This window comes from Argiope bruennichi, chromosome X2, assembly GCF_947563725.1.
Source record: "Argiope bruennichi chromosome X2, qqArgBrue1.1, whole genome shotgun sequence".
Classification (NCBI taxonomy): Eukaryota; Metazoa; Arthropoda; class Arachnida; order Araneae; family Araneidae; genus Argiope; species Argiope bruennichi.
In genome coordinates, this window is record NC_079163.1 from 56,746,116 (window position 1) to 56,764,704 (window position 18,589).

The window sequence follows — 18,589 nt, forward strand, 5'->3', positions numbered from 1 at the left end:
ACATTCTTAAATAAAAATTCCAGATGTGTTTCAGAATGTTCTTCAAAAAACAATGCTGCGAAATTGAAACTACCGAAATTTGAATTAAAGAAATTTTCTGATGATTCGAAAGAATTCCTCACATTTTGGAGTATTTTTTCTAAAATTCATGAATCGGATGAGTTATCTGAAATCGATAAATTCCAGTATTTATAGCAAGCGATGGTGCCTGAATCCAAAGCTGCAAGATTGATTTCCAGTTTTCCAATGACATCTGAAAATTATTCTAAAGCGGTTCAACAGTTGAAAATAAAATTTAATAGGGAGGATCTTTTAGTACAGATCTATGTTCGAGATTTTCTTTCTCTTGTTATAAAGAATGCTACTGCCGGAAGGAGTTCTCCTGATTTAGTGAGCCTCTACGACATGTTGGAAACGAAGCTAAGAGCTTTGGAGAGCTTGGGATGCACGAAAGAAAAATTTGCGGACTTTCTGGAGCCTCTTGTCGAATTATGTTTGCCTGAAAGTGTTCTATGTACGTGCCTGGGAAAGGAGCCGAGTTTCGGAAGATAATAATGACTCTACAAGTCAAAGATCTCTCGAAAAATTAATGTGTTTTTTGCGTCATGAAGTCGAACCGGAGGAGATAAGTTTAGCTAGAGAGGGATTTGGTAAAAATAATGGAGTAGTTAAACGAAATAGTAAAATTATAGTTGCAGATGTCGCGGATGTAGCAACGACAGCCATGTTAGTAAGTACAAATGCTTCTCATGACGGGATACCCAAAGGTAAGCCAAATTGTGCATTTTGTGAGAAATCTCATTTGAGTTCCGATTGTCTTTTGGCTCAAAAAATGTCTTATGATGAAAAGAAGCAAATATTGTTTAAAATGGGAATTTGTTTTAAATGTTTGAATTACGGCCATACAAGTAGAAAATGCAGAGTTAAACTGAAATGTTTAAAATGTAATAAGCAGCATGTAACTTTAATGTGTTCTGATAAAAAAGAAATTCATTCATTTAAAGCTAATGAAAGTAGTGAAGTCCCAAATAATCTGTCGAATAATAATTATAATGATAAAGTATATTTTCAGACTATCTGTGTAGAAATTGTAGGTCAGGGAAATAAAATTCGAGTTCGGGGACTCTTAGACAGTGCGTCTTCCCGTTCATACGTTAGTGATAGAGTTATTAAGTACTTGAAACTAAAATATCTCAGACGTGAAAAGGTAATTCATGGCCTACTTGGAGAGAAAGAAACTGCTCCATTAGAGCATGGTATATATATGCGATAGAAATTAATGATTTAAATGGCTCGTTCAAATTGTGCAGTGGAGTTTTTTCTGAACGTAAGATTTGTGGCTTTGTTCCTAAAATAGAAAACCAGCATATATTAGAGATTTAAGAATAAATAAGATCGAATTATCTGATGCTTTTTGTAACGAAGATGAAATTGACGTTTTATTAGGAGCAGATCTAATTGGGAAATTATTAACGGGAAAGTGCGTTCAGTTAAATTTTGGCTTAGCTGCAATTCATACAAAATTAGGATGGACTGTTATTGGCAAAGAAACTGGACTCGGTTCCAGTAATGATGAAATAGCTGTAGATTCTTCTGTGCAAACAGTTCTGTCTTTGTATGTTAATGATATTTCCTTAAAAAAATTGTGGGAAATTGATTCTTTAGGTATTCGTGATCCCATTGAAAATGTTTCAAAAAGGAAATTATTTGACGAGCAGTTAAAAGAGTTTCATGAAAAATTAATTGTTCTTCCCGATGGCAGGTACGAGGTGGAATTACCATGGAAATCAGATTCTTCGAACTTGCCAGATAATAAAGAATTAGCTTCGAAACGACATGAGAAAACTTTAACGAAACCGCGAAATAATGGTTATCTTCACGAATATCAAAAAATATTCAATGAATGGGAAAATTTAAAAATGATTGAAAGAGTCCCAGATTTAGAATTAAACAAAAAAAATGCCATTATCTTCCGCATAGACCTTTTACTAAAAATAGTAGCCAAAACCCTAAGATAAGACCAGTTTTTACGCGTCGGCACGAGAAAAGGGAAAACCGTCCTTAAACTAATATTTATTTACTGAACCTAATTTAATCGATTTATTACCTGATATTCTTGATAGATTTAGAATATTCCCGATAGGTTTAAGTGCAGACATAGAAAAGGCTTTTCTTCAAATTGGGATTGCTCCACATTATAGGGAATTTCGTTTTTTTCTATCCTAGTAAGGAAGGAGAAATTTATAGGCATTCTAGGCAGAGGCGACGGTAGAATCTTGCCGACGGGGGGTAAGACACATCCGACAGGGGGGGCAATCACAATTTCCCTAATTTGGTTAAAAAATAACTCATAATAATTAATTTTTACATTTAATTAAATGAAATTAAGTATTTTTAGCTTCTTTTTTTATTGAAATACTGACCTTTCTTTCATTGATAAAAATTTACAAAGATATTTGCAAAAAAATGTTCTCAGTTGTTTTTTTTACTGACCTTTAAAAAATTGTCAATATTTGAATCTATATTTTTATGAGATTCTTGAGATTTACTTGCACTAAGATCTAATTTTAGAAAAAAATACAATTTTATTTATTCTAGATTGTAGTATATAGATAGAAACACAGGCTAAGGTAGAATGCGGTATCATTGTAAATTAAACAAATACATGTTCTCATATGGAAGCTATTTAAAATGAATGTAGAAATTATATTCAAAAAGTTTTATAAAAGAAATTTTTTAGAAATCCAGAATGATAAATAAAAAGGAATATTCAGTGTTTTAGCCAAAAACCGATTTTTTTCCCCCTCCTTTGTATAGTCTCCTACCTAAAATAATTTTTATAAGAATTGCAACAACGAGAGGGAATTCAGATGTATTTCGAAACCGAGGCGAATAAGCGAGCGCATACAACAAAAATTTAATATAATTGGGACACGAACGATATAGAATGCTGTAAAGATACAATGATGTTTCTTCGGTAAGATATTTTGTAAAGATATGTACAAACTTAACTATTTTATGCAAGATTGAAAAATGAAAGTGTGAAAAATGAGCGGCTTAAGCATTAGGTTTCGCATGTATTATTTATATGCTAAAAAGCTATCAGACTTAAAAAGACAAAGCGTTTTATTAAACATTTAGATCTGGAATATAAACTGCCCCATCTTCATTTTTAAGCACGTGTTCTTGTGGTTAAGTACTTGTTTCCCTCGAAGCTATTGCAAGCTAATATTCCTCTAAAAAAATTATTTTTATCCCCTCAGTTGCATGCACTGGTTTTTCTTAACCACTTCGTATACAATGACGAGTCTGGATCGGGCATCGAATTACTAAATTTTTAATCTACAATTAAGTGAAAGTATTGAGTAATTTAAAATGCAAAAATCACTTGAAAACTCATCAGTGCCTCAAATGACTTTATATTATTTTAGGAATAAAAATAATAATAATTGTCCTTAATAAGATGGACCAGTTAAGTAAATTCGTATGTCTAGGTAGTAATGTATCATATATGAATATTCTATGAACAAATATTTTAATCAAGACATTATCATTTTATCAAGATATCTTTATGTAAAGTCTATTAAAAATTTAGAAGCACCAGAAATTATATAGATTTTACTGTAAAGAGTATTTATAAAAAAATGAAAGTTTTTTTTAAAAATACTTTTTCCGATTACATAGTTATAATACTGAATGCAGAATCTTAAGAATTTAGGTAGTAATTTATTTAACAAATTTAGTACATACTTGGATAAGCTCTTAGCGTAGCTAAAAAGCTACCATAACATATATATTTATTTTTTGTCGTCATTTTCAGTCGGTAATATTTCTTTAATAATTGTAGCCAGTAAATTAGATTGCATAAAAAAGATATTTTACTGTTAAATAATTTACTATAATACAATTTACTTATTCCAGTAATTTATAATGAATTCACATAACCTGGCTACAGCAACCTAACTCTTCCTAGCATGCATAAAACACAAGAGTATCGAGAGAAAAGAGTGTTTATTAAATTTAGTTTAACCATAAACTAGATTTTAATCAGAGAATTCTCAGTGAAGTAAAATAAAATAAATTTACCAATTCATCACCGAAGAAATAACAATTAGATTTTTAAAAAAATGATTCATTTTATAATCTAAAATCTCATAAAATGATTCATTGAATTCCGAATTAAGGAAAACTATCGCCCTATTCGTGTTTATAATGGCACTTGCCATGGACAAGCTCGCTGACGAAGTCAGCGATTTTAAGCCAAGGGAGCGTCTCTTGTTTTAGTAGCGCTAACTAGGGCCAAGAGTATGTCTTAGCTACTCACGCATCACATTCGCTTGTACAACCCCTTTTTAGAGGTGGGGACATTCACACATCTCACAGGTAGAACAGATGAACAACCATGCCCGATCCGGGACTCGAACCCAGGACGCCCAGGTCACGGGGAAGACGCGCTACTCCTATGCCAGGACGCCTATATCTTGTGAAATATAAAAGTATTTACCCTAAAAATTCCACTTGCAAATAATCGAAGTACTCGATAAAAAATTTTTTCTCATAACTTATGATCACTTCTTAGCCGAAAGACAAATATAAATTGGCAAAAATGTGACTTCTTACTCACTTGACACGTTGTCGGTTATTCTGCCAAAAGTAATGCAAATTATTAGCCGAATGAAAATTTACATAATATGTCTGAAAATTAGCGAACTTCCATCGTATTCAGTTCAGAGTCGGCAGAATGAGATAACTTATTCACACTGTCGGATATACTGCCAAAAGTAATGCTAATTAGAAGCTTAATGAACGACATTTCAATCAAAAGCCTGCAAATCTGTGAATTTAACTTCTACATCTATCAAATTGCGTTCCTAGTCGAGCGATCAAAAATCGTGCGCAAAATGAGGCATTTTATTGACCTGCTACCCTATTGGTTATTTTACCAAACATAATCAAACCGCTTTAACAGCTACTTAATTGCTTACAACATTAATTTTAAGATGGTTTTTACATTTTCATATTCGAGAATGTGTGCTTTTCCACAACCATTTTGAAGTAGTGAAAAATTTTGCCGACGAAACTCTCAATCTCTCGCCGACGGGAGGGGGGGGGCAAGCGGTTGCCGACAGGAAGGCAATTGCCCCCCTACTAACGCCGCCTCTGATTCTAGGGTTGTATTCGGGGTTACTTCTAGCTCTGTTATTTTAAGTGCATCAATTGAAAATCTCCTTGATCACGCTCCTCATGACTTTTCTGACGTGGTGCAGAAATTAAGACATTCATTTTATGTTGATAACGGTCTTATAAGTGTGAATAATGTTACTGAAGAAAAACATTTTATTGAAACAGCGCAAAAGGTGATGTCGAGAGCTTGTTTCAATCTCCGAGGATGGGAAAGTAATTTCCCATGTGAATATATGTGCAAATCTTCTGGTGTAATTTGTGTTTTAGGTATGCTATGGGATCTTGATAATGATTCTCTAATGTGTAATATTAATTTCAAAACTTTAACTTGTGAAACTAGAGTTACTAAAAGATTAATTTTGTCCCTTGTACAGCAAATATTTGACCCATTGGTATTTTAGTCCTAGCCACTTTGCTCCCCAAACTTCTGTTACAGGAAATTTGGAAGAGTAAAATTTCTTGGGACGAAATACTCCCAAGTTATTTTATTGAATAGTTTTGTAAATGGCTAACTGATATATCTTTATTGAAAAATGTAAAAATTCCGCGTTATATGCTAATTCTAGAAACTTCTGAATTTCATGTTTTTGTAGATGCCAGTAAAAAAGTATATGCAGCCTGTATTTTTGTACGATCTGTTGATTCGGATGGAGTAAATGTTACTCTTGTACGGACGAAATCTAGAGTTGCTCCCTTGAAAACTTTGAGCATACCGCGCCTCGAACTGATGGCATGTTGCATTGGGGCAAGGTTGGCGAATTCTGTTCGTAATGCCCTTGACTTACCAGATAGGAGAATGGGGGGAATGGTGGGGAGGCTTTTGGGAACGGTTGGTTCGAGTTCTCAAAGAAATGTTAAGACGCTCTCCCGGAAAATCGATCTTGTCTTTTGAGGACTGTGTTATGTGACTGTGGGTCTGTTATAAATTCGCGTCCCCTAACTTTTATCTCTGAAAATTCAGATGATCTTATTCCTTTAACTCCTATGTTTTTAATTGAGAATCGAAATTTTAGTACTAATGACAGACATAGTCGAGACCTAACGTTTAAGAAAAAGAATAAGATATAGAATTAAGTTGCTGAAAGATTTAAGACTTCGTTTCCGAAAAGAATATTTGAGTTTATTAATTCAAAAACAAAATAAGAAAAAAAAAACATTCATGAACCCAAGATTGGTGAAGTTGTATTAATAGGAGACAACATTAAAAAACGATTGAATTGGCCTTTGGCGATAATGGTAGATGTGTTGCCAGGTCGCGACGGAAGTAAAAACACAGTCTTGAGTTTCTCTGAGACCTGTGCAGCGAATTTTTCCACTAGAATTTAACATTAATGAAATAGATTTTCTCACAAAGAGTGAGAATAAAAGTATTCAAAATGAAACTATATGTAAGGGCGATTTTTCTCACTTCCTCCACCCTTGAAGCTACCGAATGTAAATTTACACGATCTGGCAGATGTATCAAAGCTCCCAATATGCTCGATTCATTCAACCAAATTATGTATGTTTTTGTAGTAGTAATCACTCAAAAAGTGGGGAGAATGTGAAGAAGACCGTCCACGTTTAAAAGCAAACTGAACTGAACGGACTGTTCACGTGCCTGCTCTTGTTCCATGAATATAAAATATGTTTCGTAACTGATTGTATATAAGTATTCTACATAACCGTGTATTGAGTGTGAATTGATAAAAATATGTTGCGTCTAAATCAAATAAATATTCTAAAATGCAAGTGACTGTATTTGCTGATAGATTTTATCACCTTTTTGAGTAATTCACCGAATTAAAGTAGAAATCGGGTAGATTTAAAGGGCCTGATATATCGAAACACTTCTGAAACGAAATCAGATGTAACAATTACATTATGATATAGAATATTGTTATTATACTAATAGCAATTTGTCCTTTGGTACTTATGTAAAATTTTTCTAGCAATTAGATTTTTTTAAATTGTTACAGCTCTTTATACAAAAAAAAAACAACCAAGAAAAAAATGTTTAACAAAAATTCAAGAAAGGGAGAGGGGGCATAATGCAGTTTTGATATTCACAACTTACAGTTCATTAAATAAAATAATATTTGATAGAGAAAGTTCAGAACAGATGAAAAATTTCAAAGTTAATTATATTACTATTAATAGATTTTGAAATCCTTGATTTTATCTTCATTTAAAATGCAAATATCCTTATAATAAATTACACAGTAAGTAAATAGAGAATAATCCTAAACTAATCATTTAGAAAAAATGAAAATCAATATTGGCATTAATTTATGAAGTGAACATTGAAAATAGCATAAAATGCAGCTAGGGGTAGAATGAATTAAGATGGAAAAGTATAAAACTTTATATTCGCTGAATGTCAAAAATATGAAAAGTTCAATCAGATCAAGAATTGTAAAAATTGAACTGGTCGTTTTCATATCTGTAAAAATGTTTTTAATCAGTTCTCTGAAGATTCCAGTAGAATTTTTTTATAAATTTGATTATATATATATATATATATATATATATATATATATATATATATATATATATATATATATATACAGAGAGAGAAAAAGCTCATCTGGTATACTAAAGGAAGAATATACAAAAAAATTTATGAATGAATGATATTGGTTAAAACTAATAGTTAGCTTTCATTTGAATTAATCCCACCTTGCACTTCATTATTTTCTGAAATAAACTGGATGTATTTGAAATAATAAGTTATGTAGCCAAACAAGTCTTTAGTTCAACAGTATTCAAGCATGAAAGGTAAAATTTGAATTTAATGCAGTTAACATTCCATTCTGAAGTTACAGAAAGCTGTTTTAGGGAGAATTTATAATTTTTATTGTGTTAATATGATGAGGATAACATCCAAGTCAACACTATCCTCTCCATACAAAAGTGGCATATAATACCAGTGAATGAATACCCTTGATAAGGTTCTAAAAAATTTTGCCTAGTTAATTTATTAAAAAAGATATTGCTCAATTTTAAGTGCACAAATAATTCATAAACGAGGATAAATAACAAGTTATTCATTTTAAATTTAACAAGGAAAAAATTACATTCATAATAATTATGATGCTTAAACTTATTTTTACATTAGTTTTCCAAGGTCAGCTATTCACCTACTGACAAAAGATTTTGTATATAATCTCCATGATGTTATTTGATATTCTGAATGCTATTATAATATTATAAAGATACAGTAGCAATTGTAGGTATATTGTGCTAATAAGGGTGTGCACCAGCATCAAACAGTACAAAACCAACACAGCAAACTAAAAAATGAAAATAAATTGCTTACAGAATAAATTTTGAATACATACAGAGCAAAAAATTATCTGAAATAATAAACAGAGTATATGAAATCAAACTTTTAATCATCTGAAACAAATTAAAGCTGAAATGATTAGTTATATGCACTTCAAAACAGGCAACATATAAACACGGGGATTATTTAACATGTTAGTTTTTAACTTCCCCCTGTGTTTCTCAATGGTTTAAAGGGTCTTTTTTATAAACAAGATTTTCTCAAAAATAAATATCAGAGTCAAAAGCTACTTGTTAAGCAATTATATTATGTTGATAAATAAGCCTTTCAGCAAATCTATACTCTAATTGTGATAAAATTCAAAAACTAGCAATCGAATACATTTTTTAAATGTAAAAAAAACTGTAGAAAAATTGAATAAAAGTGTTATTAATTAAAATTATAAAATGTAGGGAATATTTTAATTAAAAAAGAATATAAACATAAAAATTACTAACACAAACATAATCCGATTGATACTTTCAACCACATCCTTAGTAATTGATTTAGCTGTTAACTCCAAAACCTCATCCTAAAAACAAATAAATATAAATATATAATGAAAAAATCTACATTATTAAAATAAAATTACTTCCTAACAAAATCTTTTTAACTTAATAAATACAATTATAGAAACTCGCAAAGATAATAAGTGTTGTTAGTTGCAATCTCTTGGTTATAAGTGCTAAAATTAAATAAGCATTATTAATTCCGAATATCTATTTTATATTAGTGCTAATTACTGTCATGTAAAACAGTTAACTGAAGATTAAACGTCAATTACTGATTCTTTTACTTTTTTCAACATTTGTGTATTTTTTTTTTAATTTAGTAGAAATAAAGAAATTCAAACCAATGTGTAAAAAAAGGCTAAATATATTGGAAAAGAATTTTACTACTGTATCATGCCTTTTAAAGTCAACCTACTCTAATGTGCAAGTACTCACTGTATATAAATTTATATCCACATTTCCAAGATGAAATACAAAATGCATTACAGCTATATAAAGGTTTAAATTTTAATTTTCAGGACAAATGTGGAAAAATAATTTAGAAAAAGGTAAAAAAATATAAAGGTTCAAGAATACAGAACTATAGTAAGCTATTTTTAACAGCCATTATTTACCCCCTTCTTCCAATAAAAATTTAATGATATGATTTAGATCAACAAAAATAATATATGAACACAAATAAAAAATTTATCCAAAATTCAACCTTAATTCCATTAGTTTTAAAATGATTTTCCATGTATAACATTTTGCTTCATTAGAAAAGTTTATCAAAAAACAGTTAATATATTTAAAATGATTTTTAAATAATTACTAACATAATAGTAAATTCACAGATCCTTTAAATTTTTTATTTGAAAAAAATCCGATTTTTTACACACTTCCCAAAAATTTTAAAGAAAAGTAACTTAATGTCTAAAGAATGTTTCAATTTTTTCCATTCGTATTCCCCCTCTCCTATTTAAAATTGAGAAAAAGTTCATCACCAATTTGTTATTTGCAGAATAATGCAAAAGTATCAACATAACACAAATTATAAATGTTTATATTAAAAAAATGCATTAAATAAGAAAACCTAATATTAACCACTGCTACAATTATAAAAAAACAGGCCAGATTTTTTAGTAGTCATATTGGCATATGCAGAGTAAAAATATATTCACGCAAATACATTCCTTTTATATTCTTGTTAATCATTTAACTAATAAATACAGATACATTACATACATAGTATTATATTTTTAAACATTTAAACAAAATTGATTCATTCATAAATGTTATAATCTAAAAAAAAATAATAAAAAAAAAAAAACAATGCTGGGAGTTGTAAATATCTCAAATATTCTATATACTATCAGATGAATCAGAATGACAAAACATTCTTAAAATAGAATGTATCATCTAATTAGATAGAAAATAAAATAGTTAAAGGGCTAATATAAGAGAAAATCATAAAAGTAGAAGACTTCCTGATTCAATAGCATAATTAGAAATTGGTTTATCCTCAGGAACTATTTTAATTTAAATAAATGGATTTAAAATAAAAGAAAATTTTACAAAATTTAGAGAGACAACTACTTTGCCAACATGCTAAAAATAAATTATTACAAAAATAAAGTCAAGGAAAACAGTCAAAATGGAAATAGTAAAAAGTTTGAAGAGTGCCAGTTTACAATATTCCAGATGAAAATGAAATTTGAGCGACATGAACACAGAAGTGACATATTTCCTTCATTTATGTCTTTTTTTATTATCATAATAAATGATTTTAAATACAATTTCATGCAATTTACTAGTGTATTGCTATTTGCAGAATAAGTGCAAAGGAAGTTCCCATTTCATTGTTTTACAAAATAACAAAAGGTTTTCACACTCAAACTGCTATTGCAGGATATAATTAAGAATTTCTTTTAATCTATAATTACATAAGATCATTGAACTTCTATTTATGTCTAACCATTGAAAAAATAAATATTTGACACAATTTCAGGGAGTATTGCAGCTTTGTAACCTTAATGTATAAGCTACTGTCAAGGTTGGATAATACTGATTAGAAATCAAAGTCATTATTACACAACCCAATTAATACAAAAACAAATAGTATGATATATCTATGATGTTGTTCAATACTCTTAATGTGGTGCAATATCTTGAAGATGTTATAGCAATATTTTAGAGCATCTTGTACTAACAGGAAGAAACACATACCACTCAAAAAATATCTATGATTATTATAAGTTTTGCAATTCAACAAGTTAAATTTTATTATTAATATACTAATTCCCGGTTTTATGAAAATCTGTTTTAATTTAACACAGCAATGCCTTATAATAAATAAATTTCCTGATAACTAACATGTTTATTCAAAGTAATTTTAGAATATAAAATAACTACACACATACCTGAGAATCCATATCGCAAATGTTATCATACTTAAAAGTTTTCAAAGAAACTTCATCTTGAAAAATAGCAATTTCATTATCGGAAGATAATACAAGCTGTGGAAAAGTAGAATCCTCACAGGTACATCCAGATTTCCTTTAAAAAAGATTTCCTTTTAAGTTAAGAATAAACAACTTGATCATTGATTCTTAAAAGTTTCTTGATCACTTATTGACAAATTTATCTCAATAAAAGTGTTTATTAATTAAAAATCATCTATTATACTATTTTTAACCTACGTTTTTGAAAGCAATACTTGTTTCCATAACAATAACAAAGAAAAATTGACATTATTTGTTCTTTAGACTTTATTTATATTTTTAAAAGAATATCTTTAATGTCTTCAAAAGAATATCTTTAAAAATATCGTTAAATGTCTTATAAAACTAAATTAAATAAAAGTTATATTGCAAAAGCAACTTACTGTACAAATGCACAAACGTCTATTCCACACGTTGTAGGAATCATTTTCTATTTCATATAAGAAAATAAATTTGAAAAATATCTTTGCAATTAAATTAACATTATGCTCTGAATTCACTAAACTTTTTCCCATTGCAATATTTTCTGCATAGCTTTTCAACTTCTAAAGCCGTAACTCCCACCAAAATTGAAACTCTCATTGGTTAGAGTAGCATGTTTTCAACACAGAGAAAAGGAATCAAAACGTTTCATTCTGAAGTTTACTAAACGATTACAGCGCCATCTGAATTGTTTCGCATGCACAAGAGCTAAGCAAAAGCTGCAAATTTTCAAATGCAATTGAAATTTATCGAAATTTTGAGCGACTTTGTGTACTGCCTGCTGTTGCTGCAGGCCGAAACAATTCTTTACTGATTTATATTTAGAATTGCATATTCTCTTTTTTTATATATTAAGATTTCCTTTTTTCTGTACACTCTTTTTCTTTTCTTTTTTTGCATATTTTTAGAATAGAAGCGAACGCAGAAACTCTGGAAAAAATACTAAACAAATTGAGATGCTGTGTGTGTTTCGGAAATCCGCATGAAACACCCATATTATTGTTATTCAAGATTCTTTAATGAGTGCAGGTATGCTTACTAAGTGTTTTGAAATTTTTCTAAAGTTTAATTTGAACTTTACAAAAAATTAGAATTAACTTATTTAGAGAGCATTTTAAACTTCCGCTTGTGTTGTTAAATTACAGTCACGTTTTATAATTTTAGTCGTATAAAGTAATACTTCTAGCTGTTTTTCATTCTGAAGTTTACTAAACGATTACAGCGCCATCTGAATTGCGCCGTCAAATGCTTTAAATAAGATGCAGTGGGCGAAAGTTAACATTCCTATATTGTAATTTTGCTGGAGTGATAAGGCTCACTGCATCTGAATGTATAACTTTTTTCTTTTTGCATATATATTTTGTAAAAATAATATTTTCTAGATATAATACGTAGTTTTCAGCATTAAAGTGAAATGTGGTACCAGAGAACTTGCAGTATGTCTTGAGAAATACTAAAGTGTGTCACAAACATTTTTTTTTTTTAATTTTTATTTCACTAGTACAATAAGGTGTAGTTTAATAAAATTTGTTTATCCTCATATTAAAGAAGATTTATTTTCTATATCTGATTATATTCTTTCTGCTCAAGCTTCACATTCGCCAAAATCCAACAGCCCTCTCTTGCAGTTAATGACCCTATTTTTTCATGTTCCTTCAAGCAACAACGGATTTTGACAATATGAGACTACAGGCGCTGAAGTATTTTCGGACCTATCCTTGGTAAACTCCACTAATGACAAGAAAGTAATACGAATTATATTTATTTGAGTTTTCAACTTTAGCTTCATGCCTTTGTTCTAATATCGTTATATAATTTGAAGCCAGTACCTATAAGCTTTTTAAAGCATATATAGATTTTATTTCTTCTCATTTGGACAGAGAATATACCTTTTAGGCATAATTTATATACTATGTCATTTTTTAAATGGCTCTACGTCATTGAAATTTACTATAAATGCTTTAATATAAGCAAGTCTTGGAGTTTTTTTTAACGATTTTTGTTTTTCATAATTTCAAAGAAATATTTCATTTTGTATATATTATCATGATCCTTTATCCAAGGCCTGGTAAGCACGTTGTAGCGTATGAATAGGAAGGCAGAAAGTACGAAAGGCTATGATAAAATATTATGAATTTATGTAGTTTTAGAAAAAAAAAAAAATGCCGATACAACATTTTGATTCCATGGTAAAAATAAGAGCCTCCTGACGTCTGAAGTTAAAGATACAGTGAAGTCAGAGCACGACCGATTAGGAAATTATTTTCAGAGCATAGATGAAGAAGAAATTATTACATACATTTTATATATATGTAATGTTATGATGTTTTTAATTTAATTTAAATCGTAATTAATTTACTAATTTTTATCTTAATTTAGCCCATGTTACTTCATTCTAAAATGTTCTCTTATTTTCTGATCTGGTTCCCACTTTTTATTTAATTATTCTTAACACGCGCTCTAGAAAATTGAAGACTTCGGCATTTTCTCAAGCTCAGACTGAAGTGATAAGCATCCCTAATGCTTACAACATTCTTTTAAAGATACCTAAGATTCTCTTTTCTAAGTCTATAGTGTCAAAGAAATCCCTTTTGAAATCTTATAATAAAATCATTGAAGGGAAAAATTTCAGTCTCTATTGCTCTTGTGTCGCGATGTAGACTAACTCATCGCTTAATCTTTGTATGAAAATTATGCCTCCCGTGAAGTAAATCGAAGTTGAAATTTTAAAAGTCTCTTCATCTCGGCGAAGCATTTGCTAAAAACATGTTTACAAACACAGACGTGTGTGTGTGTGTGCGTGAGTGCGTGCGTGTGTATAAACATGTTTTTAGCAAATGCTTGGCCGAGATGAAGAAACTTACTTTTGAAATTGTGGAACTCTGATTTATTTCACCATGGGAGGCATAATTTAGAACAAGCCGTAAGAAATAGGTCAGTCTACTTCGCCACACAAGAGCAGAAGAGATCAAAATTTTTCACTTCAGTGGTTTTACAATGAGATTTTGACTGGGATTTCTTTGACAAGTGTAGTCTTAGGAAAGAGAAAATTAGGTATGTTATAAAGAATGTGGTAAGCATTAAGAATTTTGACCTCTTCACTTGCAGCGTGAGAAAATGAGCAGTTTTAATGAGCACGTGCCAAATTAATTAAATTAAAGTGAAAATTGGATCTGAAAATGAAAGAACATTTTAGAATGAGATTAATATGTGCTAAATTAGGATAAAAATGAGGAAATTAAGACTTAAATTAGGTCTATATATATGTTACTATAACTTTAAACGAACAATTCTTGTATGTATATATATATATAATGTATTTCGTGTACCTCGAAAACAGCTCTAGCGATTTGGATCATTTTTTTTATTTATTTAGAAGAGGTTTTGCATTTTAAGTTTACATATATAGGCGTTTTTCCTGAAAAAATGCGATTTTACACACATACACATATGCAAAGAAAACGTTTTTTTTAATAACTATTAGGGCTTTTTTCTATCTGCTCTTTTGCTGAAAATATCATATAGTGCGATCTCGTAAATTTTTGTGATACTTGCATTGTTGCCACAGGATGATAACCTACTGGTACCTCAAGTGCAGTGAAATGACGCTGATGGATGTGAAATGAGGTAAGATTAAAAAATATTCATATGTAATCAGTACGTAGTTCATATCTAAATATTTTCTCCAAAAAAACACGATTTTACAAAAAAAAAAAAAAAAAAAAAAAAAAAGCCAAGTGAAGCTCGGTACAAGTAATATATCTATTTATTCACTATGGATTGATCAGATTTCTTTGTTTTCTATACATATGTATATAATCAATTATATATACTTTGTTGCCTCTCACTTTTATTTTTGACACTAAACTTTAAAGAAATAATTCAAAATGATGAAGGGAATGATTTTTTTCGATCATTGCATCTTCCTAGATAGAATGGGCGGAACAATGTACCAAACGTTCGAATTTTAAATTAAACAGGAGCAAATTTTTTTTTAAATATTATTTTTGTTTTTCTTTATTTAGATTTTAAATAAAAGGAAACTTATTCAATTTAAACAGCGGGAGTGGTCTCATTTTCTAATAAAGGCATCACCCCCTCCCCCACAGAAATTCATGGCATTCCCGGCCTTGCCCAAGGTTCACACGTGCTCAGATTTTTATTTTCAGATACTTGCTTATGAGAGTTTTCTGCTTTGTAGTATAGTGAAGAAAACCAAATTTGTATTGTTGATTCCTTTTTTCTCAATCGAATGTTATTTGACGCTAAACTACAGTTTTAATGTCACTGTCGCATATATTGATATTAAAACTGTAGTAACAAATTTCATTCTTTTAAGTCCACTAATTTGGAAAAAATAATGTTGCGATGTCATTCTCATTAATTTAAGTGATCTCACTTTATTGAAAACAGAAGTATCCGGCTAGAGCGATAATGACACGCTTCGGGAAAAAAAAAAAAAAAAAAAAGAATCTCACTAATCCTAGCAACTCTGATTCTAACGGAAAAGAAAAATTGTACTATGGCACCATAATTCAAGAATTGATGTAAATGCTTACTACTCAAAATTAATCCCTTTATTGGGATAAACAAAAGACTGAGAAATATTCTTTTTATGCTTTTAGCTTATAAGATGCTATTCACCTTCAACAATTAGCTTCTTGTCCACCTTCTTAATAGTAATAATTTATCATGCGACCAAACTTTTGTCAATTGCATTTTACCATAGTAAATAAAAATAACATTTTAAAGCGTTCTTGCACAATAAATATTGACCTGAGTAATTATGCTTGGAAAGTGGTGAAATTGGTGAGAAAAACTGACGTAATCTAACTGAGACGCAATAGTTTCATTTCGCAGTAACTCTCAAAATAGGGTATGGGGTGGACAGACAATTATTGATAACTTATCTGGGGATCATGAAATTTCATGTGGAAAAAAAATTAGCAAAATTGAGCCAGCGGTGAGACTGGATGATTGGTTAGTTTGATTCCTCATTTTTTTTAATATATAGAATGATTTAATAATATCGTTTTTGTCATGTTTTTATCTTAGAAATTCCTTGAATGACATGTCTTTCAAAATTATTTAGTGATTTTTTGTTTTTGTTTTTTGCTGTTAACCAGTTAGAAGGGGAGACAGTGAACAAGAAAATTTGCAGTTGGTATAGCACTACGAAATATGTCTAAATATATTTTGAGGCTCCTATAGATCTCGAGGTACAATGCGACCGCCTCCACTACCCGTGCGGAAAACCACTACTGTCTACAATGTAATTTATTTGGAACTAATGTTTTTGATATTTCGAGGGTTTTTTTTTTAAATATTTTATAGTTTTTTATATTGTAGAAATTTCTCGAATATCACTATTTTTGAAATTATTCATTTATATTTTATTTTTTCATACAGTTATTTCCCCTTGTGTTTCCTTTGACTCCTCATTTTCATTGAGTTTCTTCTTTCCATTGACAACTTAATTGCTCGATGGAGTAAGCTATCGATTAGACTCAAGCTTCTGCTCTATAAAGCAATTTTAAGACCAGTTGATGTATGGTTCTGAAATTTGGGGAGTCATTTCCGCCCAAGACATTAAAAAGTTACAAGTTCTTCAAAATAAGCATCTGATGAACATTGTTAATGCGGCCTAGTACATTAGAAGGAAAGTACTTCATGCTGGCCTCCAAATTGAACTCGTATCGGAAATTATAATAGGAACATCAATAAGGCCGTATTCTTAGGACAAGTTGTACAAAGTTATATTCACTTACGTAAGATTGTTTAAATGTAATTTTCAGCTAATATGTCAGAGGATATAAGTTTTTTTAATACTGTTTCATTCTAAATCAAGTTTTGTGTTTCCAGCTGTAAAGTCATATTATGAAGACTTTCAAGTCTATACTTGAGGCTTCCTCAGCATATTTCAATATATATATATATATATATATATATATAATCTTGAAATATTAATAACAATAGTCTTATTGATTAAGCATTACCAAGAATATTCATAGTTCCTTGATTATATTCCTTCATTGATCATATTATATTCCTGTTCTTGACCCTCTAAAAATAGTGAAGGAATAAACCTCTGCTTTAGAAAACCGGAACTTACATGCATTTTTAGATTAATAATTTAAACAAAAGTAATGTTGGTAAAAATAAAATCGTAGAGGTACTTAGAACCAATATATTGTACAAATATAAAAAGCTTGGATGTTCAGCATGTCATAGTTTCAATACATATAAACTGCCATTTTTCATTTGAATAATATACTTGGGCCAACATACCAAACATGGCTGTTGCACCAATTAATTCCAAATAATTGATCGCAATCAAACAGTAAAGTTTTTTTAGATTATCCATATGTCAGTTTATCGACAATTAATTGAAATACAGAAAGACAATAAAATAAGGTGCCCTGTTTGGAGACAACTGTGAATTAATGAAACCAAATTGCATATAAACTATGAAAGGGACAGAGAACTAAATTCTGCACACAAAATTGCCACTACAATAAACTGTGCAAAGGAAAGGACAGCATATAGAAAATGTTTCACATGAGCCTTGGGACCCCAATGTTTTGGTTCCGGTAGCACTACTTTGTCTCCATGTGAAAATTTCTGTTATTGTATTTTTTTTTTTTTTTTTTTTTTTGCGGAATCGATTTCCCTTTGGTTTCTAAGAGTGCTTACGGAATTTGCTTCATTCTATTTGTTAGTTTTACTAGCCGATACCTTCAAATAGGGAAAGTTATTTTATGATCATCCTGTAGTTGCATTATATAAATTTTTTGAAATGTGACGAAATGCTATTTAAAAAAACTAGTTTTAAGAATTCATACAAGAAATATAAATACTGGAGCAAATAGCTTGTAGATAATTTATAGTTTGGAAAGAACTAATTTTTCTTTCCAAATCATGTGGCAGTTGCTTTTTTCATGTTAAGCAGTATGAACATAATAGTCAGAAAAATCTATAATTAAATAACAAACTAATACTGAATTTGGAATGAAGCAATAACACTTGGTAGAATAGAAATGTAGCCAAATATCAACAGCCAAATTTGTATTAGTTTGACAGTATAATACAAACAATTAAATAGTGAACAAATTAATCAACATATGAAA

General features: G+C 29.8%; 1 protein-coding gene across 2 annotated transcripts in view; it reads right to left on the minus strand.

Annotated features, from left to right (window-relative positions):
• The window catches only part of LOC129959948 (uncharacterized), a 53,933-nt gene extending 41,819 nt beyond the window's left edge, over nucleotides 1-12,114 (minus strand). For both annotated transcript variants that reach the window (XM_056072865.1, XM_056072864.1), the window contains exons 1-3: nucleotides 11,864-12,114; nucleotides 11,400-11,535; nucleotides 8,947-9,020 (exon numbers count right to left, since the gene is read on the minus strand). In XM_056072865.1, the coding sequence (XP_055928840.1) occupies nucleotides 8,947-9,020; nucleotides 11,400-11,535; nucleotides 11,864-11,907 (254 nt within the window). In that variant the 5' untranslated portion in view covers nucleotides 11,908-12,114. The remainder of the gene's footprint in view (nucleotides 1-8,946; nucleotides 9,021-11,399; nucleotides 11,536-11,863) is intronic.
• Nucleotides 12,115-18,589: the final 6,475 nt, after the last annotated feature.